Here is a 22,392-nt window from a genome sequence, read left to right as displayed (position 1 = left end):
TAGAATGCACTGTGCAGCGCACAGGGCATTGTGGGGCGCTCTCTGGGCGAACATCGCACTAAGTGCCCTGCAAATTTGGGTGTTCACTGAATGGGTGAACAGGTGATGTTCGGACTGAACTTTTGCTTGGCTCGCGCTGTTTGTCCAACTCTACTGGTGACATATTGTCTTCTTCTATATTATGTATAAAGTGTGGGTGCTGGTGAGTGCGGTGAGGAGGCCGCCTGATGTTTGTTACAATGACACAAGATGCCCACTTTTTTTTTTTTTCCACTTTATTGAAATGTCATCTATGTTTCGTCGCTGTATCGCGTTGGCGATGTGGTGTAGTACATTATAACACACATAAAAATGCAGCACCTCAGCGCGGCGTAGTCGTGTGAACTGAGCTAATAGGACATCAGTGGAATTGTCTGGTCTATGCATAATTGCAAGCTCTTTTGTACCAGCCCCTGGCTTTCTATTCCACCTTATAAGACATTTGATCTCCCTCATGGTAGAATACAGCCCATTCTACTCTGTACAGACATCACCCATACTCCACTGACACTCTGATCTCAGGTTAGAGACCATTAACCCTCTCCTCCCCGCCCCACCACACTGCCAGCCCAGGAAGCAGCCGTCGGCTGCGCGCGGCGCCTTTAAGAGGAGCTTCCTGACGGGGAGAGTCATGCATTGGGGATTGGTCACATGACCCGAGTCTTGTGACTGGCCGCACACATTACAGGGAGGAGGACACCTGACTGACAGTGTGTAGTGACCGGAGGACGAGGGATCACCTGGCCGGACTCAGCATGGATAATAAGCCGCTCCTAGAGGACCGACCTCCCGCCTACAGCCCGGCTGTACCAGGGGGCTTCGACTATGGGCAGCAAGCCAACTATGGAACTATTCCGGGAGCCCCCCAGACCGCAGCCCAGACTCCATACCAACCTCCTGCCTACCCCTATCACACAGGAACCGGTAGGTATCTGTATAGAAGAGGGCACTACTCATCATCCTCTTCACTATTCTACTAATAGTGCTGGATAGCCAATCAAAATCCATTGTGTGTGTGTATATGTGTATATATATATATATATATATATGTGTGTGTATGTGTGTGTATATATATATATATATATATATATATATATATATATAATAAAAAAAAAAAAAAAAAAAAAAAAATTTATATATAGGTGCTAATATTTTGGTCACCTATCATGCTGATATTCTGTATGTTTAAAAAAAGAAGGGGGAGAGGGGAGAAACATCCCTTGTGACAGGTACTCTTTATGGAGCAATTGGGGGTCTATAAGACCCCCAAAGCCCTCCTCTGTCTGTGAAAGTATTCAAAATGTCAAGATCAGCCTTTTTGGGGGGAAAAAAAAAAAAAAAAAAAAAAATTTTTTATATATATTTAAACTGGTGCCTTTTAGGATGCAGTAACCTGGCAAGTGATGTCATGACATGGCTTCCGGATTACTAGATCCGAGACCCGTATATAGCATCAGCTTTGTCTGGGTCTTTGCCGATGGGCGGGGGGGAGGGACGTCTCCTCCCGCTGCTTGTAATAACAGCCGATGCACAACCATCTCTCGGGTTTACAGAGAATGATCCAAAAAAAGGGAAAATATCCAGTGAGCGGCATTTGTGTGGAAGGAAATGCCTCGTTGATGTCAGAGGAGAATGGTCAGACTGGTTTGAGATGATAGAAAGGCAACCGTAACGCAAATAACCACTTGTTACCACCAAGGTATGGAGAATACCATCTCTGAACACACAACAAACCTTGCTGCAGATGAGCTACAGCAGCAGACAACCACACTGGGTGCCACTCCTGTCAGCTAAGAACAGGAAATTGAGGCTACAATACACATAGTCTCACCAAAATTGGACTGTAGAAGATTGGAAAAATGTTGCCTGGTCTGAGTCTCGCTTTCAGCTGCGATGGTCAGAATTTGGCATAAACAACATGAAAGCATTATTCGATCCTGCCTTGTATCAACAGTTCACGCTGGTGGTGGTGGTGTAATGGTGTGGTGGATATTTTCTTGGTACGCTTTGGGCCCCTTGGTACCAATTATGCATGGTTTAAATGCCACAACCTACCTGACCATGTGTATCCCTTTATGACTACAGCATACCCTTTGAATCTATGCCACGAAGAATTAAGGCAGCTCTGAAGGCAAAAGGGATCCAGCCCAGTACTATAGAGCTGCACGATTCTGGATAAAATGAGAATAACTTTTCTTTTTTTTTTTTTTTTTTTTTTATTTTCTTACAATAAAAATCACAATTCTCGGCATAACCTCATCTGCCAGAAACAGCTTTGCACTTGTTACATGAATCATGGAAATGCTGGATTAAGATCCTGGGGGGGGGGGGGGGGTTGAATTGAGATTGCAAATATTTTTTTTTTTTTTTTTTTTTTTTTTTTTTACTTTTAATTGTTCAACGTTACTAGCAAGATGTAACTAATAAAGTGGCCGGTGACTTTAATTATATGCCATATTACCGTTTCACAATCTCGTGCATTGCATGGCAATCCATTGGTTTAAATCTGGTGCTGAGGAGACAACATATCTCCTCCTCACCACCTGTCAGACGCACTCGGACCACTTTTCAGGGAAGTAGCAGTGCCTGCTGCACTTGTGAATGAGCCCTTAAATGCATTTGGCATTGGCACCCTTAGTGCTCATTCACACGTAAAATTGTGGGGGGTGCCAATTGCGACCCATTCAAGTAAATATGGGGGCACTCTGCAAGCACCCCGCAATTGCATGCTTCTGTGAGGTCCAAGGGGGTTAAAGCAGGTGGTGAGAGAGCAACACAATGCTACCGGCTTTAACACCTTATTTGCTGTACTCACAAGGTTGCAGGGCATTTGCAGAGTGGCCTCATTCACTTGAAAGGGTCATGCTTGGCAGGTGTTACACCCACCAACCATGACAGGGTGTATACTAAAAATAGATTCAATCAGCGCAAAACTACAATATGAATCCTGATCTAAGCAGCTGAACACTTAAGGCCAATATATTGCAATCCTTAAATAGACGTATAATACAAAAATAGTGCAGCACTGAAACATTGACTAAAAATGCATAAAGATGATAAATAACTGCTACAAAAACGAATAAAAGTCCTAGATATGGAGGAGGCTGAAAGGCTAAAAGATGATGATGAAGAGAAATCCTCAATGGTGACCAGGGTGCTCAAGACTATCGTAAACGATCATCTTATCTGTGCTTCCACCACCATAAGTACAGGCTGCTCACCTTAGTCTATGGACCTCTGATTTAACAGGTCATAAAAGCAGTCCCCACCAGGGTAATCCTAAAGGTGCAAATCTGTTTAACGGCTGATCCAACGATCGAAATGCAGCAGCAAAAGGGCAAGTCTCTTATGCAGACTTGCCCTATTCAAATGGATATGTGTAAGTCACCCGCGCAAAATAACTATTAATTGTGTTAAAAAAAAAAAAAAAAAAAATATGAATAAAACCGTTATCACATACTATAAGATCCTGATCTTTTTCTTGACCATAAACACAAACCCTAAATATGCTTCAACATAACACCAATATAAACGTACAATATCTGTATTTAATTTTAAATTATAATGTCCAGTTATCATTAATATTGTGCAATGGTGCCATTTTACACAGGGAATCCCCGCGTGGACTATCCTCTGTGAATATATTCCTGTGCTATTAAATTATTCATCCGTGATTGCTTGTGACAGTTTCACCACTTCAGTGACAACACCACCACCACCACATGGACTGGCCACTCACCAGATACTGGCATAAATGCGCCTTTGGTTCATTAAGAAGGGATAACCACTCCACTTGTGGTGTTTGTCCTTGCTGACCCCAATAAACGATGGGCATATAGTATCCATCCTCATAAAAAAAACAGACAGCGATCATTGCGCAGTATGTTTACACTGTTTATTATAAAATGGTTACAAAAGGGACTGAACTCGCATTTTGTAGTGCCCATGAGCTGGCACCAAGCTATTCCAGCGGTTAGAATGGATGAAAAGGTGTCGCCGTGTGCTTCCTATGCCGGCGTGCGGTGCAAGCCTCATTTTCACCCGGTTTGTGGTTCAGACCTCGTTTTCGCCTGTCCGAAAGTGACGTGGTATTTTTTCCCAGCAGCCTCTACACGTTTTGCAATAGTAATTGTGTCATCCGAAAGCCCTTCCTGATGATGCAAGTACTATTTTATACTAAACAGTGTAAACATACTGCGCAGTGATCACTGTCTGTTTTTTATGAGGATGGATACTATATGCCCGTCGTTTATTGGGGTCAGCAAGGACAAACACCACAAGTGGAGTGATTATCCCTTAATGAACCCAAGGCACATTTATGCCAGTATCTGGTGAGTGGCCAATCCATGTGGTGAAATTGTCACAAGCAATCACGGATGAATAATTTAAGAGCATAGGAATAATATATTCAGAGGATAGTCCATGTGGGGATTCCCTGTGTAAACTGGCACCATTGCACAATACTAATGATAATTGGACATTATAATTTAAAATCAAATACACAGATATTGTACGTTAATATTGGTGTTATGTTGAAGTATATTTAGGGTTTGTGTTTATGGTCAAGAAAAAGATTTTATAGTATGTGATAACGGTTTTATTCACATCTTCCTTGCCCTATTGCAGCTGGATTTCGATAGTTGGATCAGCCGGATTTGCACCTTTTTATGATTACCCTGGTGGGGACTGCTTATGCCCTTTCTGTTAAATCAGAGGTCCATAGACTAAGGCGAGAGACCTGTACTTATGGTGGTGGAAGCACAGATAAGATGATACATGGTTTACAATCGACTTGTGCACCGTGGTCACCATTGAGGATTTCTCTTCTTGGCTGCTGGTGTCTTCATCATCCTTTTGGCTTTTCAGCATTTCCTATATCTGGGACTTTTTGTGTGTGGTGTGTATTATTATTTTTTTTTTTTTTTTGTAGCAGTTTATCATCTTTATGCATTTTTGGTCAATGTTTCAGCACTGCACTATTATCGTATTTATATGACCTTGCTGCGACATGTGTACACCCCAGGCCACTGCATTTAAAGTGGGTGCGGTTGTGGGGATGATAAAAAACACATCTTAACTATGGGGATTTAACACCCCCCCCCCCCCCCCCCAAACTGCAAATGTAAATGAACCCTTACTGTTCTGAGCCCCTATAAGGCTGCTTTCACACTGATGTGCTGCGGTTTACCTGCACCGTGGGTTCAGCGCAGTGCATTTGTGACTTTCCTAGGTTAACTGCACTTTGCCATAGATTTCTCGTATATCCTGCAAGTGTGTGCACTTTCTGAAAACGCACCAAAACTCCTGCATTCAGAAAGTGCACCAAACCCACAGGATATAATAGAAGTCTATGGCTAAGCGCAGCAAACCTGCAGGTACACTGCACCCACGGTGTGGGTGAACCACAGCACATTAGTGTGAAAGCAGCCCTATGCTATTACGCCCAATGTACTGCTTCACACTGACCTGAAGCTCTCCTCTTTCCTGTTGCTGGTACCAGCACTACAGAGGAGGCATCGGATTATGTATCTCTTACTCCCTACTACAGATCCAACTTTACAAGTAGTCCCTTTTGTATTGCACTCTGTTTGATGCTCTGGGAGGGGAGGGGAGGGGAGGGGGGGGGGTTGTTGGGTCAGCAAGCCTAGACTGAGATTTACCAGTCACCTCGCTGTGATCTACTGGTTGCTGACCCCTGGTCTATAGTCTATCTTGGGGGTGGCTATGTTCCTACCTACAGTGAGACTATGAAGAATGAATGTAAGCGGTCTCTAACAGGAAAAAGGAATTTGGAACTTTTGAGGAGGTTGAGAGCAATAGAATGCACCCCCTTTTTTTTTTTTTTTCTTGTGTCAAAGCGGAGTTCCACCTAATTTTGAGAGGTGGTCTTAAACGAAAGACCACCCCTCGTTTTTGGATATGTAAAAAAAATTGTTTTACTTTCTAACTTACCTTTTTTTGGAAGTACTAAGAGTACTTCCGATCCAGCGGAGAGCCCCCTGTTGTCTTCTGGGATGTGTGTGTGTCCCAGAAGACAAGCTGGCCATTCACATAGCGCCGCGGGACTTGTGCATGCGCAGGCGGAAACTGCCAGTGAAGCCGCAAGGCTCCACTGCCAGTTTCCCTTAGCTGGCATGGTGGCGCCTGCACCTGATACGATGGCCGGATCGACCTCGGGGGGGGGGGGGGGGGGGGGCTGACATCGTGGGCTCCCTGGACAGGTAAGTGTTCTTATTAAAAGTCAGCAGCTACAGTGTTGACAGCTGCTGACTTTTAAAAAAAAAAATAGCATAAATAAACTTCAACTGGAACACCGCTTTAAAAACGCACACTTGAACTGTGTGTGTGTGTGTGTGTGTTACAGTTTTGACTTTATTGTAGCTAGTGATTCACAGATTTGAAATGGAACAACCTGGGGTGTTTTGCAGATGGGGAGCATGCGGGACCCATTAGATGTTTGAGCAGTTGACCACGTGTTCTGGTATGTTTAGGCAAATTCTGCTGCAGTGCGCACACCTGTATTTAAAATGTAGAAATGTGAGTAGGGTTTAGAATGAAGTGGTGTTTGCATGCAGTGTCGCCTTACTTTTTAACGTGCTGTTAAAATGTCAGCAGTGGTCATTCTTTTTCTCAACTATGGATTATTCTATTTCTTGCTGATCACCCATAAATAAAATGTATTGATTATTTCAGGAAGAAAGATCACTTCTGCAATGGTGTTTAATTGCTTTGTTAGTGGATAGATCTTTTGTATTGTTTTTAAGGGTGTGTTCTTGGCTACACTTTTGTGCCAGAGATCAACAACATGCTGATTTTCTGGCAGATAAACAAATGGGTAAAATCATTTTCTCTCAGCCTTCCTAATGTACATTTGCCTGTGTGGCATTTACTAGGTTTAAAAACCCATCCTGGGGGTCATCCAGCCTTGTAAGCCCATAGCGTTCTGGATCTACCCTCTAGGTCAGTGGTCTCTAAACTGCAGCCCTTTGATAGAAAATAAGAAACAGCGCTGGCAGTATATACAGTGCCTTGCAAAAGTATTCACCCCCTTGGCATTTTCCATGTTTTGTTACATTACAGCCTTTAGTTCAATGTTTTAATCGGAATTGTATGTGATGGATCAGAACACAATAGTCTAAGTTTGTGAAGTAAAATTAGAAAAATATATACATAACTATTTTTCAGAAATTTAAAAACTGATAATTGGCATGTACGTATGTGTTCACCCTCTGTTATGAAGCCCATAAAAAGCTCTGGTGCAACCAATTACCTTCAGAAGTCACATAATTAGTGAAATGATGTCCACCTATTTTTTTGAGGGGCCCCAGAGGCTGCAACACCAAGGAACTCTCTAAACAAGTAAGGGACAATGTTGTTGAGAAGTACAAGTCAAGGTTAGCTTATATTTAAAAAAAAAAAAAAAAAAAAGCTAGGAGCACCATCAAATCTATCATAACCAAATGAAAAGAACATGGCACAACAGCAAACCTGCCAGAGATGGCCGCACACCAAAACTCACGGACTGGGCAAGGAGGGCATTAATCGGAGAGGCAGCACAGAGACCTAAGGTAAACCTGGAGGAGCTGCAGAGTTCCACAGCAGAGACTGGAGTATCTATACATAGGACAACAATAAGCCGTATGCTCCAAAGTTGGGCTTTATGACAGAGTGGCCAGAAGAAAGCTGTTACTTTCAGCATAAAACAAAATGGCACATTTGAGTTTGCGAAAAGGCACGTGGGAGACTCACAAAATGTATGGAGGAAGGTGCTCTGGTCTGAGACTAAAATTGAACTTTTTGGCCATCAAAGAAAACGCTATGTTTGACACAAACCCAACCAACATATAACCTCACACAAAGATCACCATCCCCACAGTTAAACATGGTGGTGGAGGCAGCATCATGCTGTGGGGATGGGTTTTTTTTTTTTTTTTTTTTCCAGCAGTCGGTACTGGAAAACTGGTCAGAGTTGAGGGAAAGATGGATGGTGCTAAATACAGGGATAATCCTGAGCAAAATCTGTACCACTCTGTGTGTGATTTGAGGCTAGGACGGAGGTTCACCTTCTAGTAGGACAATGACCCCAAACACACTGCTAAAGCAACACTTGAGTGGTTTAAGGGGAAACATGTAAATGTGTTGGATTGAGGTCTGGGCTTTGACTAGACCATTCCAATAGAAAATCTGTGGTCAGACTTTAAAGTTTGCTGTTCACAAGCGCAAACCATCTAACTTGAAGGAGCTGAAGCAGTTTTGCAAGGAGGAATGGGCAAAAATCCCAGTGGTAACCTGTGGCAAGCTCATAGAGACTTATGCAAAGCGAATTGGAGCTGTGATAGCCGCAAAAGGTGGCTCTACAAAGTATTGACTTTAGGGGGGTGAATAGTTATGCACATTGACTTTTTCTGTTATTTTGTCCTATTTGTTTGACAATTTAAAAAAAAAAAAATCTTCAAAGTTGTGGGCATGTTCTGTAAATTAAATGATGCAAATCCTCAAACAATCCACAGAGGCGGAAATTTGCGTCCATGATGGTTAACATGAACCGGAAGTGCGTCGATGCGTTTCGCCCCTCCAGGGCATCATCAAAGGACATGAATGCAGCCCTTTGCTTGTCTTTTATGCGGCTCTTAGAACACTATTCCTCCTCCTGACGCCAACGACGGGGCACTATTCTAACCGTCGAGACCACTAAGCAACTTCACTCCCTTGTTATCTCTACCTCTCTGCAAGCTATCCCCTCTTCAATCCATCATGAATGCCGCTGCCAGACTCGTCCACCTTACCAACTGTTCAGTGTCCGCTACGCCTCTCTGCCAATCCCTATACTGGCTTCCCGTTGACCAACCAATAAAATTCAAAACGCTAACAATAACATACAAAGCCATTCACAATTCTGCCCCGAGCTACATCAGCAATCTTATCTCCAGATATCACCCAAACCGTCCTCTCCACTCCTCCCAAGACCTTCTGCTCTCTAGCTCCCTTGTCTTCTCCTCCCATGCTCATCTCCAGAGCCTCTTCCATCCTCTGGAACTTACTCCTCCCAACCTGTCCGGCTATCTCCTACTCTTTCCACTTTTAGGTGATCCCTGAAAACTCATCTCTTCAGGGTGGCCTATCCTACCTCCAGCTAACAACCAAGTTTTCTACTCCCCTCATCAGTTCATCCCTCACAGTCCCTACCTTTTTTGTTTTACCAGCCCCACCCCCTTAGATTGTAAGCTCACAGGAGCTCTTGTTTTGAATTGTACTGTTTGTTGTAGTTTCTCCCTTCATTGTAAAGCACTGCACAAACTGTTGGTGCTATATAAATCCTGTATAATATTATATTCCTCCCCAAAACACAGAAGATGCATGGTTTACTCCCACTGACCAGACTGCCCCCCCCCCTAAAGTCCTGAAGGACTGTAAACTGGCCCTTTTTGTTTAGAAAGTTTGGAGACCCTTGGTCTAGGGGCACATCATTGTGTTGGTCCAGGCTTACTGGGGAGAGATGTTGAAAACAGTGCCGTTCTCTGCAAGATTTAAAGAATTCCAGGGCTATTTTATACAGTTACATTGGTCCAGCTTGGACCATTGTAACTACGTTCTATACCTCGCCGATCTGTGGAAGCTGAACTTTGCTGAAATAAACAAAGTTCTTAAAAGATGAACAGCTGCTGATGAGCCTTTTTTATTGGTTCACCAAGGTGTCAATTTATGCCTTGTCCATGCTCTTCCAATGGGGAAAAATAACTCAGAATGTGGGGTTTGGGAGTCTGCCTCCCCTCCATTCAATGTTCACTGCCAGTTGCTGTGTCCAAATGGTGCTATCTGTGGACAGGGGGAGCTTGGTTAGCCCTGGGAACATTTTAACTTGCAGAAAGCCAAAACATAGAGGGCCAAAGCAGAGGATTCCTTTCCACCACGCCCTTGCAAGCAAGATGGGTACTCTTGTCCCTCTAAGGGCCAGTTCACACCATAAAAACACAGTCCAGATGCTTTTCTGCATGCGCATTTTTGATGCACTCCTGTGTGTGTGTGTGTGTGTGTGTGTGTGTGTTTGTTTTTTTTTTTTTTTTTTTTTTTTTTTTTTTTTTTTTTTTTCAGAATGCAGAAAAAACCCACTGGACTGCATGTGGTGTGAACTGGTCCTGAGTCCTATATGTATTTATCAGGCAGTTACGGATAATCTCTGCCTTTTTTTTTTTTTTAATACATTTACAATCACTTCTCTATACCTTTCCTCTTAGAATTGACTGATAAGTAGCAGTAAAAGGACACATGGATATGGCTGGTATTTTCCTCCTGGCATGTGGGGAAAATGAGTAACCTTTACTAGATTTAGAAACGAATAAATTATAACTGTAGTTTCCAGATTTTTATCTCTTATCGCATATGAACTTTGTCACTTTGTCATGACCATTACCGATCTCGGTATATGAAGCTAATGCTGTGTGTTCGATCTTAGCCCTACCATAAACCTGGCACGTGTACCTGTGAAGAATGTAACATTGGCAATTACAAGTGTCCCTGACATTTTATGGGAACTATGAAAAGGCTACCTCAAGGTGGCTCACCCTGTGAGGTGGCACATACTGTATAATAGCACATAGACCCCTAAAGCCTCCTCTGCACTCCACTCAAGAAGATCATGAACAAACCATACTCTGTCTCCTTGTTTGAGGTTGTTGCATTACTAGCTTTTGGGGTTTTTAAAAAAAACTTGAGCTCTCTTTGATGTTGCCAATGGTATTCTCTGCCACCTATTGGTGGCCATTGCAGTAGGTGTGGGTTGGGTATGGTTAGTGGGTATATAAATATTTGCTGTCACTATTGGTGGTTGCCTTGATAAAGGTGTGCTGTTCTCCAATAATGTCAGACATGCGATAGATTGCCTTATGCACAAATTTGCTCCTCCGACCAAGCCTTGGTTGACATTAATCCGTCTGCATTTTTATCAAGTATAGATCGCCCAGGCTATACTTCGGTAACATGCATAGTGACCACTGTTTGATAAAGATGAAAAAATCATCTATCCATCCTGAGCTCTGGTCTCCTTTTTACACATAGTTGGGCTCATAAGTTTACATACCCTGGCAGAATTTATGATTTCTAGGCCATTTATCAGAGCATATGAATGATAACACAAAAACTTTTTCTTTCACTCATGGCTAGTGTTTGGCTGAAGCCATTCATTATCAATCAACTGTGTTTTACACTTTTTTTTTTTTTTTTTTTTTTTTTTTTTTTTATCATAATGGCAACAAACTACCCAAATGACCCTGATCAAAGGTTTGCATACCCAAGTTCTTAATACCGTGTATTGCCCCCTTTAACATCAATGAAAGCTTGAAGTCTTTTGTGGGTGAGGCTCTTTATCTTCTCAGATGGTAAAGCTGCCCATTCCTCTTGGCAAAAATCCTCCAGTTTCTGTAAATTCTTGGGCTGTCTTGCATGAACTGCACGTTTGAGATCTCCCCAGAGTGGCTCAATGATATTGAGGTCAGGAGACTGAGATGGCCACTCAAGAACCTTCACTTTATTCTGCTGTAGCCAATGACAGGTCGACTTGGCCTTGTGTTTTGGATCATTGTCATGTTGGAATGTCCAAGTACGTCCTATGCGCAGCTTCCTGGCTTATGAATGCAAATGTTCCTCTAGTATTTTCTGGTAACTTACTGCATTCATCTTGCCAACAATTTTGACCAAATTTCCTGTGCCTTTGTAACGCGAACATCTGCAAAACATCAGTGATCCACCTCCGTACCTTTCATCGTAGGCCTTGTTGACTCCTCTCCAAATGTAGCGTTTATCGTTGTGGGCAAAAAGCTCAATTTTGGTCTCGTCGCTCCAAATGACTTTGTGCCAGAAGGTTTGAGACTTGTCTCTGTGCTGTTTGGCGTATTGAATGCGGGATACTTTATGGCATTTGCGTAGTAATGGCTTTTTTCGAACATGCAGCCAATCTTTCTTCAAGTGCCTCCTTATTGTACATCTTGAAACAGCCACACCACAGGTTTTCAGAGTCCTGTATTTCACCTGAAGTTATTTGTGGGTTTTTCTTTGCATCCCAAACAATATTATTTATTTTTCTCCTGGTAGTTGTGGCTGAAATAGTAGTTGGTCTACCTGACTGTGGTTTTGGTTTCAACAGAACCCCTCATTTTTCACTTCTTGATTGGAGTTTGAACACTGCTGATTGGCATTCTCAATTCCTTGAATATCTTTTTATATCCCTTTTCCTAATAAATAAATAAATAAAAAAAAAATATATATATATATATTTTATACCGTTCAACTACCTTTTTCCTGCAGATCCTTTGACAATTCTTTTGCTTTCCCCATGACTCAGAATCCAGAAAAGTCAGTGCAGCACTGGATGAAAGATGCAAGGGTCTGTCAGGAGTCCAGAAACGCATTGACCTTTTTACTCGCACGCATGCGCTAGTACTTTTTAACACTAGTTAGCTGTGTGGGGGTTTTTTTTTTTTTTTTTTTTTTTTATTTGAAGTGTATACGCCCACCCATGTCTCCATAGTCATGTGGGCTGCACAGATAAAGGAGGAAATGAATAACTTATAAAGTGAAGTAAAACAGAGCATGCTCAGTAGAGGTGGCGATGTCTGGTCTACACAATCTCACGCTGCAGTGGGGACATGAACAAAAAAGGGAGGGACATTGAACAGCAGGATCAACCAGGTTTTTTTGCCAAATAAAGAAAACCAATCCAATAGTGAATAGCATGTACTGACAGTTTTTAAAGTGTTTTAATGATGCTTTAACGTTTCCAAATAATGTTTTTTTACATTATTATGATCATTATTTTATGGAGGGCCCTTATCTGACATGACATCAAGGTTTGTGTTTCTCTTGTAGTCTAGCACAAACTGCTACTGTTCTAACAGTGTTGTGTTTACAATGTTTGCTAGGTTAATATTTAACTATTTGTTCATCTTTTAATAGGAGCAACTGCTTATAGCAGTTGCTTGTTTTTAAATATTAGCAACTGTTTACAAAGTAAACTATTTTTGACCACCATACAATTTGTCAATTGCTGTCCTGGGTATGTTCATGTTATTTTAGGTTAATGTGAAGCATTGCTTCATATTATTCATAGATTGATCTCCTGCTGAGTCAGATCAGGATGGAATCTGTTGTCACATTTGTCACATCTGTGTCCTGATTCAGTTCTGTTTCTTTTTCTCCATTTTGTGATGAAGGAAAAATTGGACCAATGTAAGTTTTTGGTGTTCAGCTTTAAGGGATCTACTTTCTATGTATTTACTAAAGAAACTACTTTTTTTTTTTTTTTTTTTTTTTTTTCCCTGGCCATTGAGCCAGGTGGTATAGAATACCCAGGTGTGTTTATGCAGGCAGAGGGTGAGGTTTATGGTGATGACATGACTCATTGGAAAAAGACAATGTTCTTGAGTGTTTGCTAGTAATGCAGCCAAGTACTTCATGGAAGTTTAAATATGATACTGACGTCTTATCTCCTACCTTGTCGCAGAATCTCTGGGATTCTTGAACCAAAGGTCTGTGAAAAGCATAAAGAAACCATATTGTCTCCAAGAACTGGCCTGTTCAGACAGGCCATATTGGAGAGTAGACCTACATCAGCTGTACGGACTCCTCCACACAGCCAGGTTTGATAGGCACGCAGAGACTAGTATATGGAGCCCAACTCGGAGCCTGTGCATCCATGGCTGGGCACACGTCCCTGCAGGCCTGTTGACCTCGGCTGTGCGTTTAAGTCAGCACAGCCGATGCGTGTCCATTCACTAATATGGGCTCAGTGCTAGGACAGAAATGTAAATGAAGGGCACCTCCTACTGTACAGAATGAGTGTCTGTGTAAATAATCCCTAATGAGTTCCGTCATAGATACCAGGGAAAGATGGGGGGGGGGGGGGGGGGGTGTAAGCTCGCTAAAATCTACAAAAGACAGAAAATACAAGTACCGTATGCCTTTTCATAATTTTTTTTTTTTTTTTTTTTTTTTTGAGAAGGGGAGCATGGACACATGGCATGCTTTATACTGTTTGAGATTAAAGTAGCTGCTGGGCTGACTCCATCTCTCTCCAGTCCAACGTGAGGGGCTGTCCATTGCATGCTAAGCTAATTTCTGTAGACCTGCTTAGTTTTAAGAAACAGCTTTACACCCACATGACTGTGGAGAGTTCAGAAAAAAATGTATTTGTGGCACTCTTTGCCTAGAGACCACAGGCAGATATATCCGAATCGATGTGGTAAGGTAAAGCCAAAATTATGAACTCTCCCATCTCCTTAGAAAATTGACAAATTAAAAGTTACTCCCTTTTGTCTACGTAGAAAGGCGTGTGTGGGTGTTTGTTGAGCAGTTCTTGGCCAACTGTCTCATGCTTTGAGCACATCCGCATAAAACCCAACTCCAGGATGAATGTGATACACCGGTCATCACATTAATAATGCATGAGAACCATTCAGTGCAGTAGTACTCTGAACCAAGGCCAACGTGATGACTCATAGGAAGAAGGCACCGGCTCTTTTGCAGGCTTCTTCTGGGAACCTCAAGAATTACATCTCCTGTCATGAGGACATTGGCAGGGAGAGAATAACCTGTCCCCCCAACCCCCCCCCCCCCCCCCGCCTGTTTTTTTGCTAGACTTGCCATGTCCACATCATTGCGCTGCTCTGCAAATTCTACTGCTTCCTTAGGTGCCCATTGACCATCTGTTTGGATGACACCCAAAATTATCCAACCTCTCCCTGTGAGCCCAGGCCATCAGTTAAAGTGCTACTAAACCCAGGACCCTGCATTCACTAGATCTGGTCTCCCACAGAACATGGACATGCAATTATTTTGGTAAATCTAAACTGCTAAATACCATTTCTCATCAGCAGTATATACCAGTCTTGTGACTTCAGTGTCTGATTAAAACTTGTAGGTGGAGTTTTCACTCTGACTGTCCTGTGAGGCTACAGGACCCCTGACTCTGTCTGTACAGTGCTGATTGGCCTTGTGCTGATCACATGCACCCTCCCAAGAAAAACAAAGGCTCTGTCCTATCAGGAGATTGGGGACTGTGGAAGAAGGGGAGGATCAAAGACTGGATCAAACAGCATTTTTACACAATGCAGAGGATTAGCCCCTTAGATTCCACAGTGTGTATAACAAGCATGCTTTACTGCAAATACAGACTGATTTTACTGTTGTGGGTTTAGTAACACTTTAAATGCCCACTGTAGGTGATTGATTCATCACACTGCCTGGTTTTACTGTGGGCATTTTCTGCTAGTAGAGATTGACATTTGCACAACACTCTTGAACCCTGCCCACATCCAGTTGTAAGATGGGAAGAATTGGCAATGGTTGTTGTGCAAACTTCTGTTTTTAAGGAATATTAAAAAGCAGCTTTTGCTACAATAGCCCCCTTTGGTGCAGCACTGCCCCTAAAAGTTATTTCCATCAGTGGATGTCCCCATTTGTTTGGGGTGAATGGTTCTTGGCTCTCAGGGTTTTTTTTTTTTTATTTATTTATTTTTTGCAGGTTTAGGTCATAATGCACTGCATACTAACATGTTGTTGTGACAGACTCTTCCGGGTTCCCTGGGTCCTGCCTGTATGAATGTCTGGGGCCGTGATGATGTCACTACTGCATATGCATGTTGAAGCCCTGGCGCAGAGCTCGGAGTGTATGGCACAGGGATGCTGTCCCTTCAGAGCGCATGTGCTGGTGATGTCACCGGCTGCATCCCGTGTGAATATCTCCTAAATCAGTGGTTCTCAACTCCTGTCCTCGGGACCCACCAACAGGCCAGGTTTGCAAGATAACTGAAATACATAACAGGTGATATCATTTGTTACTCAGTGATTGCAGTATTCTAGTCTGCATCTCCCCAAGGTAATACTTAAAATCTGGCCTGTTAGTGGGTCCTGAGGACAGGAGTTGAGAACCACTGTCCTAAATGGTGCAAGTTTTTAGGAGATGGTCACTGTGCCTTTATTTTAGGCTTACCTGTAGGTACAAGTTAAAAAATGGACTTTACTTCCACTTTATTCTAATACTGTATTGTCCTGTTTGTGCAAACTGCCATTCGCTGTTTATGCTATAAAGGTTCTAAAAAGACCTTTATCACAAATGCAAATTGTCAGACGGTGACGTTCTACCCATGGTTTTATGGGTTGCTCCAAAGTTGGACTGTTTTGGTCATGAGTTACTGAATTTGTTACCTCCAGTATTTTTAGTAAAATAGATTTGAGCCATGCACCCCACTTACCAGGGGGGCTTGGCCCTCCTGAACTGTGTCCGAATAAGTCTAACCCCTCCACAGTGTTGGAAGCTGCTGTGGTCCATTTCTTAGAGGCCCTACATTTCCCTCTGTTTAGAGGCTCTATAACCCCCCCCTCCACTACTCCTTGAAGTGACATTGAAGCTTCATAATATTTATTTTTTTTTTTTGTTTTTTTTTTTTTTTTTGTTAAAATAACAAACATGGTATACTTGCCTGCTCTGTGCAATGGTTTTGCACAGAGCAGCCCTGATCCACTTCTTTTTGGGTCCCCTGTGGGTGTGCAAGGCTCCTCTTCTTCAGCAAGTACCCCCATAGGATGCTGCTTTACATGGGGGAACCAGTGTGTGCTCACACCCGAGCTGCCCTGTCTGCAGCTATTGACACAAAGCAGGAGCCCCCAACTCGCTCGGCACAGCAGTGGGAGCCAGTGACTCCTGCTGCTATCAATCTGCCCAGGGAGGTGGGAGACAGCAGTGAGAGACGCTTTATCGGATTGAGCTCACGTGAGTATAAGGGGGGGGCTGGATGTGATTTTGCAACACAGAGGGCTTTTCACCTTAATGCATTAAGGTGAAAACCTTTTAAGGCTTTAGATCCACTTAACTCCCCTTATTCTTACTACACTCTGGGCCTGGAGGGCCCATTATGCCCCATTATGGCTCAATTTCTCATTATTTCATCTCTGTTACCTGAGCCAGGGTCAAATATAAGATAAAAATGGTTTTGCAGATAGTGGCACATCACTCTTTACGACCTTTGGCACAACTCTCCTCAGATTACAATATCCCCACTACTTATGCTTTTCGATATTTTGCAACTCTTTCACGCTTTCATAAGTTAGTTTTACGCCTTCCCTACTGTCCTAATATCTGACCTGGAACATGTCCTCAAACGATTGATGAGAAACCCACCTCTCATTTATATGCTTACCTTCTTTCAGTCAGTGTCTTTGCCTGCCATGGAGGGGCCTTGGAGCCTGTGGTTGTGGGACATTCCAGATCTAAATGATTGGGACAGCCAGGATTCCCTCCTTCCCTTCTCCTCCCTTTTTTTTTTTTTTTTTTTTTTTTTTTTATGTTGGTGAGATTTGGCTTATCCAATTTAAAATTGTGCATCGGGCCTACTACACTCCAAATAGGATCCAGCAGATGAATCTATATCATCTACAGTAGTATTGAACAGTCATACCTTCTTCTCTGAGGCCCACTATGAGTGTTTTCCTATTAGATTTGGTGGAGAATGTGAGTAACACAGTAGCAGTTAGTGATTTCCTTTTTTCTATGCTAGAAAGGCCATTGTCATGGGGGGGGGGGGGGACTACTACCCCCCCCCCCAATCACTCCTCTTTAAATGCCAGCTTTTCATTCTACAAAGATACTGGTACTAATCTAGGTTTGCCCAAGCAATATATTGGGGTATGGCCAATGTGATACCCATGGCTGCCTCCCCTCTTCTGCTGTTTATGGTCTGTTACTAAATCCCTTGCTGAACGTTGGTCTACTCCGGTATAGGGACATCTTTCTTTTTCAAGATGATGCACACTTATTTCACATGTACGGATGGGTGTGTGTGTCTGTGTGTTTTTTTTTTTTTTTTTTTTTTTTTTCTTCTCCGTGATGATGAGATGTTTTTGCAGGTGATACCCTTGCTTGCGATCCAGATTACATGATGGTCACTCCGTTACAATACCTGCAAGGGTTTTTAATTGTGTATTTGGTTTTGTTTTGTGTCGCTTGTGTCTGCACATGTTCTTATAAACAGATCTTTAAAAAAAAAAAGTTTGATTTTGAGCACTGTCAAAAAACACATTCTGTACATGACTATGTTTTCAAAACCATAGTCCTACATTGGACTCCCCTAGAGGTCTGAGGTCCTCCAATTTTTTTTTTTTTTTTTTGTAGGATGGACCCTCCCTTTAAGCCCATGCAGAGGGCAGTGTTTACCTGCCCAGGAGGCACACTGCATCCTTTATGTGGCAACACTGTTGTCCCTATTGGGTGTGTGTGTGTGTGTGTGTGTGTGTGTGTGTGTGTGTGTGTGTGTGTGTTTTGTGTTGTTTTTTTCCCCTTCCTCCTTTCCTGAAACCTGTGGATGACTGTAGTCCTATACGGTCTTTGCCGTGTGTAGGAACTGACAAAGCGGTTTACATCATTGTATCATACCTCTAGTGCAGTAGTCTCCAAGCTGCAGCCCTTTGCTTGCCTTTATCTGTCTCTTTTGTAGCTGGGGTCTTATTGCCTCTCCTGTGGCCACTTTTTAACACCACTTTGGGATCTCTTGACAGAGACCTTTTTGTGACTGATGCCATTTTGGGATCAGATATCCTTTGAAATAATAACAATTAGGGCTGCAACTAACGATTATTTTCATAATCGATTAGTTGGCCGATTGTTTCGATTAATCGGTTAATAACCTTAAAAAAAAAAAGTGCGGTGTATAATTTAGTTAATATGTAAAGTTTTAAAAAAAAGGCAATTTATTCTTAAATATCTCTATGCAGTGGTAAATATAAATAGCCAATTATATGGTTAGGGAGCAAAATATCTAATCCACTCTGAGAATAACAGACAGAAGAGATATACTGTATATACTATTAGAGGAGAGATAGGAACGTTTGTTCGATTTTCTAATCGTTAGTGGGGTCAAATCGACGTTCATTTTTAACCACGGTAATGGGAAAATTTGGAAATAATAAAAAACTTCCTGGTGAAAGGAATTATCAGACAGTGTATGTGGTTTTCGTTCAGAAATTACAATTATTTTAAAAACAAGTGAAAATTTCAAACATTCTTTCATTCATTGAATGTGCAAAGAATATTCTCGTCTTTAAAATTGATCGTGTGGCCAGCATAAGGCTCGGTGCACACCTATGCAGTTTGTTTTTGATCTGTTTCTGCAGTGCTCTTTTCTGTGCGTTTTGATTTTTGTGCACGTGATTTTGCGGCGATTTGCGTTTTGGCCAATTTGTTGTTGGGCAGAATAAAAAACACAAATTGCTGCAAAAACGCATTGCATGCTTTTCTGCAGGTTCTCCATTGAAGTATGTTGAACCAAAAAAGCACCGTTTTGTGTTAAAAAAAAGTCACTGACGCTTTCCAAATACGCAGCGGCTGAAAAAGCATAGATGTGAACGTGTCCCATAGGAAACCATGTAAATGAACTGTAGTCCGTTGCACCAAAAAACACAAAGATATGAACCAGGTCTAAGACGTTTAGTAACATAATGGGGTTAAAAAAAACGAATATTAGCCCTTTATAGTACAAAAAAAGCAAATAATCACTTCTGTAAGGGGTTCCTTTTTTTTTTTTTTTTTTTTTTTTTTCCTTGTCAAAAGAAGTTTATTGAGTATACAATGTTATAAAGATACATAAAGTAAGTTTACAAGGATCTATAAAGTAAGCTCATTGTTTTACAGTAGGGTTTATATAGGTAAATATCATGAAATTTCAAATATTAAACATTGGGTTCACGTAAACCTAAATTAAAGATATATATCATTTCCTTAGTTACTTTTGTAGGTATTTAAATGATTTATACCTACTATACATATTGTTTACAAGTAGAGTGTATATAGGTCAAATAAATTCTGATAATGAGCTTTAATCGTAAGGTGGAGAAAAGGAAAGAGAAGAAAAAGGGTTGAAAGGTAGAGGTATGGTCCACAAGGTTGTCCCGCTCGTCAGTTTATTATTCCTTTTTAGTTCTCTTTGAAGCCTTAGAATGGGTGTCTCTGTAAGTCATTTAATCTGTTACCATGGCAACAGGACAGAGTCATTGAAGTTTGACAGGAACTGTTGTTTTATCCAAGGATGCCAAAGTTTTTCAAATTTTGGAATTTGATTTTGATCGATGGCTACCATCTTAGCATGGGACATTGTATTATTCATTCTGTGAATTGTTTCTGCTAGTACCAATGTAGGAGATTTCCATGCCTTGGCCACTGTTTGTTTTGCAGCCGTTATTAGTTGGATCATAAGTTTGAATTGAGAGAGTGTTAACCATTCCGGTTTTAGATTAAGTAAAGTTAAATATGGATCTGGTTGTATTATTTTTTTAAATATTTTAGATGCAATCACGAAGACTTCCTTCCAGAAGGTTTGGATTACTGGGCACGTCCACCATATGTGTAAATATGTGCCGATTTCTGGGCATCCTCGAAAACAAAGAGCTGAGGTATTAGGTGAATATTTTGCCACTCTGGCGGGTACAAGGTACCAGCGAGTTAGGACTTTATAATTTGTCTCCAGTGCTAAGATGTTGGGTGAAGATGACTTAGATGTGAGCCATATGTTAGACCAGTCCGTGTCTTCTAAAGTTCGTCCCAGGTCCTCCTCCCACCTCTGAACGTAAGAGGGTCTATTAAGATTTGCTACTCCATATAATTGATTATAAAGTGATGAAATTGTACCTTTAGCAAATGGATCTTTTGTACAGATTGATTCAAAAATGGATAATTGGGATAATGGTGTATCCCCCTTTAGGAATGGTGTATAGAAATTTTTGATTTGGAGATATCTAAATATCTCAGAGTTTGGTAGATCATATTTTTCTCTAAGCGATGGGAATGAAAGGAATGATTTAGATGCTATGAAGTCATTTAGTGTCTGAATGCCTGATGTTGTCCAAGCTTTAAAAGAATTTGGGTAGATCCATGCCGGATAAAAGGCCGGATTTTTGATAAAAGAAAGGAGAGGATTGTGTGGAGATTGTAACTGATATTTGGTTTTTAGTTTATCCCAGAGAGATAAGAAGTGTTTAGTTATGGGATTATGAATTTTAAAGCGGTCTTTAGGATCAAGCCATAATAAATTTGATATTAATAGAGCGTCATTTTCTGAAGCCTCTATAAATACCCATAATGGGATTTCCTGTTTTACATGGTATTTGGACAGACTGGCCAAATGTGCTGCTCTGTAGTAGTTAGTAAAATTAGGGTATCCCAGGCCTCCTTTATTTTTGGGAAGATGTAGTGTGTGTATAGGTATACGTGGTTTAGAAGAGCCCCATATAAACGAAATTGCTCTTTTTTGTACTATTCTCAAAAAATAGGAAGGAATAGGGAGGACTCTGAATAGATAAAGCAATTTGGGTAGAATAGTCATTTTGATTGCATTAATCTTCCCTATCCAGGATAAAGGAAGTTGCGACCATTGTTTTATTAGATTTGTGATCTGTCTTAATACAGGAGGATAATTGGTTGAGAATAAGTCAGAATGAGATGCTGTTAAATGAATTCCAAGATATGGGATTGATTTTTCTGCCCATGTGAATGGGAGTGCAGCCCTAGCCGGGATCAATTCCATGTTTGTGAGTGAAATATTAAGCACTAGGCATTTCTTAGGATTAATCATAAGGCCGGATAGGGCTGCAAATCCATCAAGAGCTGGTATTAAGTTAGGACCAGAGACCTGTGGTGATGATAGAAAAAGTAATATATCGTCTGCAAATATACATAATTTGTGTGTAATACCTCCTACTTCAATGCCAGTTATAGTTTGGTTTGTTCTGATGTATTGGGCCATGGGTTCGAGTATAAGGGCAAATAATAAGGGAGATAATGGGCAACCCTGTCGGGTACCTCTTTCGATATTAAAGGCTTCAGATTTGTATCCAGCATATTTTATATAGGCTTTGGGTTTATTATATAATGCTTTGATCCATGTTAAAAAGTGGGGTCCAAAACCCCATTTTTGTAATGAATATTGCATATATTGCCAGGATACTGTGTCAAATGCCCTCTTAATATCGAGAGATAGAAAACATAAAGGGATTTTCCGTTTTTTAGCATTATGTGCCAATAACACTGCCCTGCGTATATTATCGCCTGCCTGTCTATTTGGCATGAAGCCTACTTGATCTCTATGTATTAATTTTCCTATAATGCTATTGAGGCGTTTTGCTATTATTTTTGCTAATAATTTAATATCGAGGTTTAACAGAGAGATAGGCCGGTAATTCACACAGGAAGTATCATCAGAAAGGGGTTTTGGGATCATACAAACAATTGCCATTAGTGTTTCTTGCCGAAAAGAATGTCCATCTAGAAGTTTGTTAAAAGTTTCAGTGAGAATGGGAGAGAGTATTTCTGAGAAT

At 41.4% G+C, this 22,392-nt stretch overlaps 1 protein-coding gene across 2 annotated transcripts in view; it reads left to right on the top strand.

Moving 5' to 3' along the window:
* Positions 1-659: 659 nt before the first annotated feature.
* BRI3 (brain protein I3) overlaps positions 660-22,392 on the top strand; it is a 46,712-nt gene continuing 24,979 nt past the window's right edge. Inside the window, exon 1 of one of the 2 annotated variants that reach the window (XM_073591000.1) lies at positions 660-963. In XM_073591000.1, the coding sequence (XP_073447101.1) occupies positions 795-963 (169 nt within the window). In that variant the 5' untranslated portion in view covers positions 660-794. The remainder of the gene's footprint in view (positions 964-22,392) is intronic. The other variant, XM_073590999.1, reaches the window with a different exon arrangement.

Source organism: Aquarana catesbeiana, linkage group LG06 (assembly GCF_042186555.1).
Source record: "Aquarana catesbeiana isolate 2022-GZ linkage group LG06, ASM4218655v1, whole genome shotgun sequence".
In the NCBI taxonomy this organism is placed as follows: Eukaryota; Metazoa; Chordata; class Amphibia; order Anura; family Ranidae; genus Aquarana; species Aquarana catesbeiana.
The sequence above is the reverse complement of the archived record's forward strand: the minus strand, read 5'-3'. Positions and strand labels throughout refer to the sequence as shown.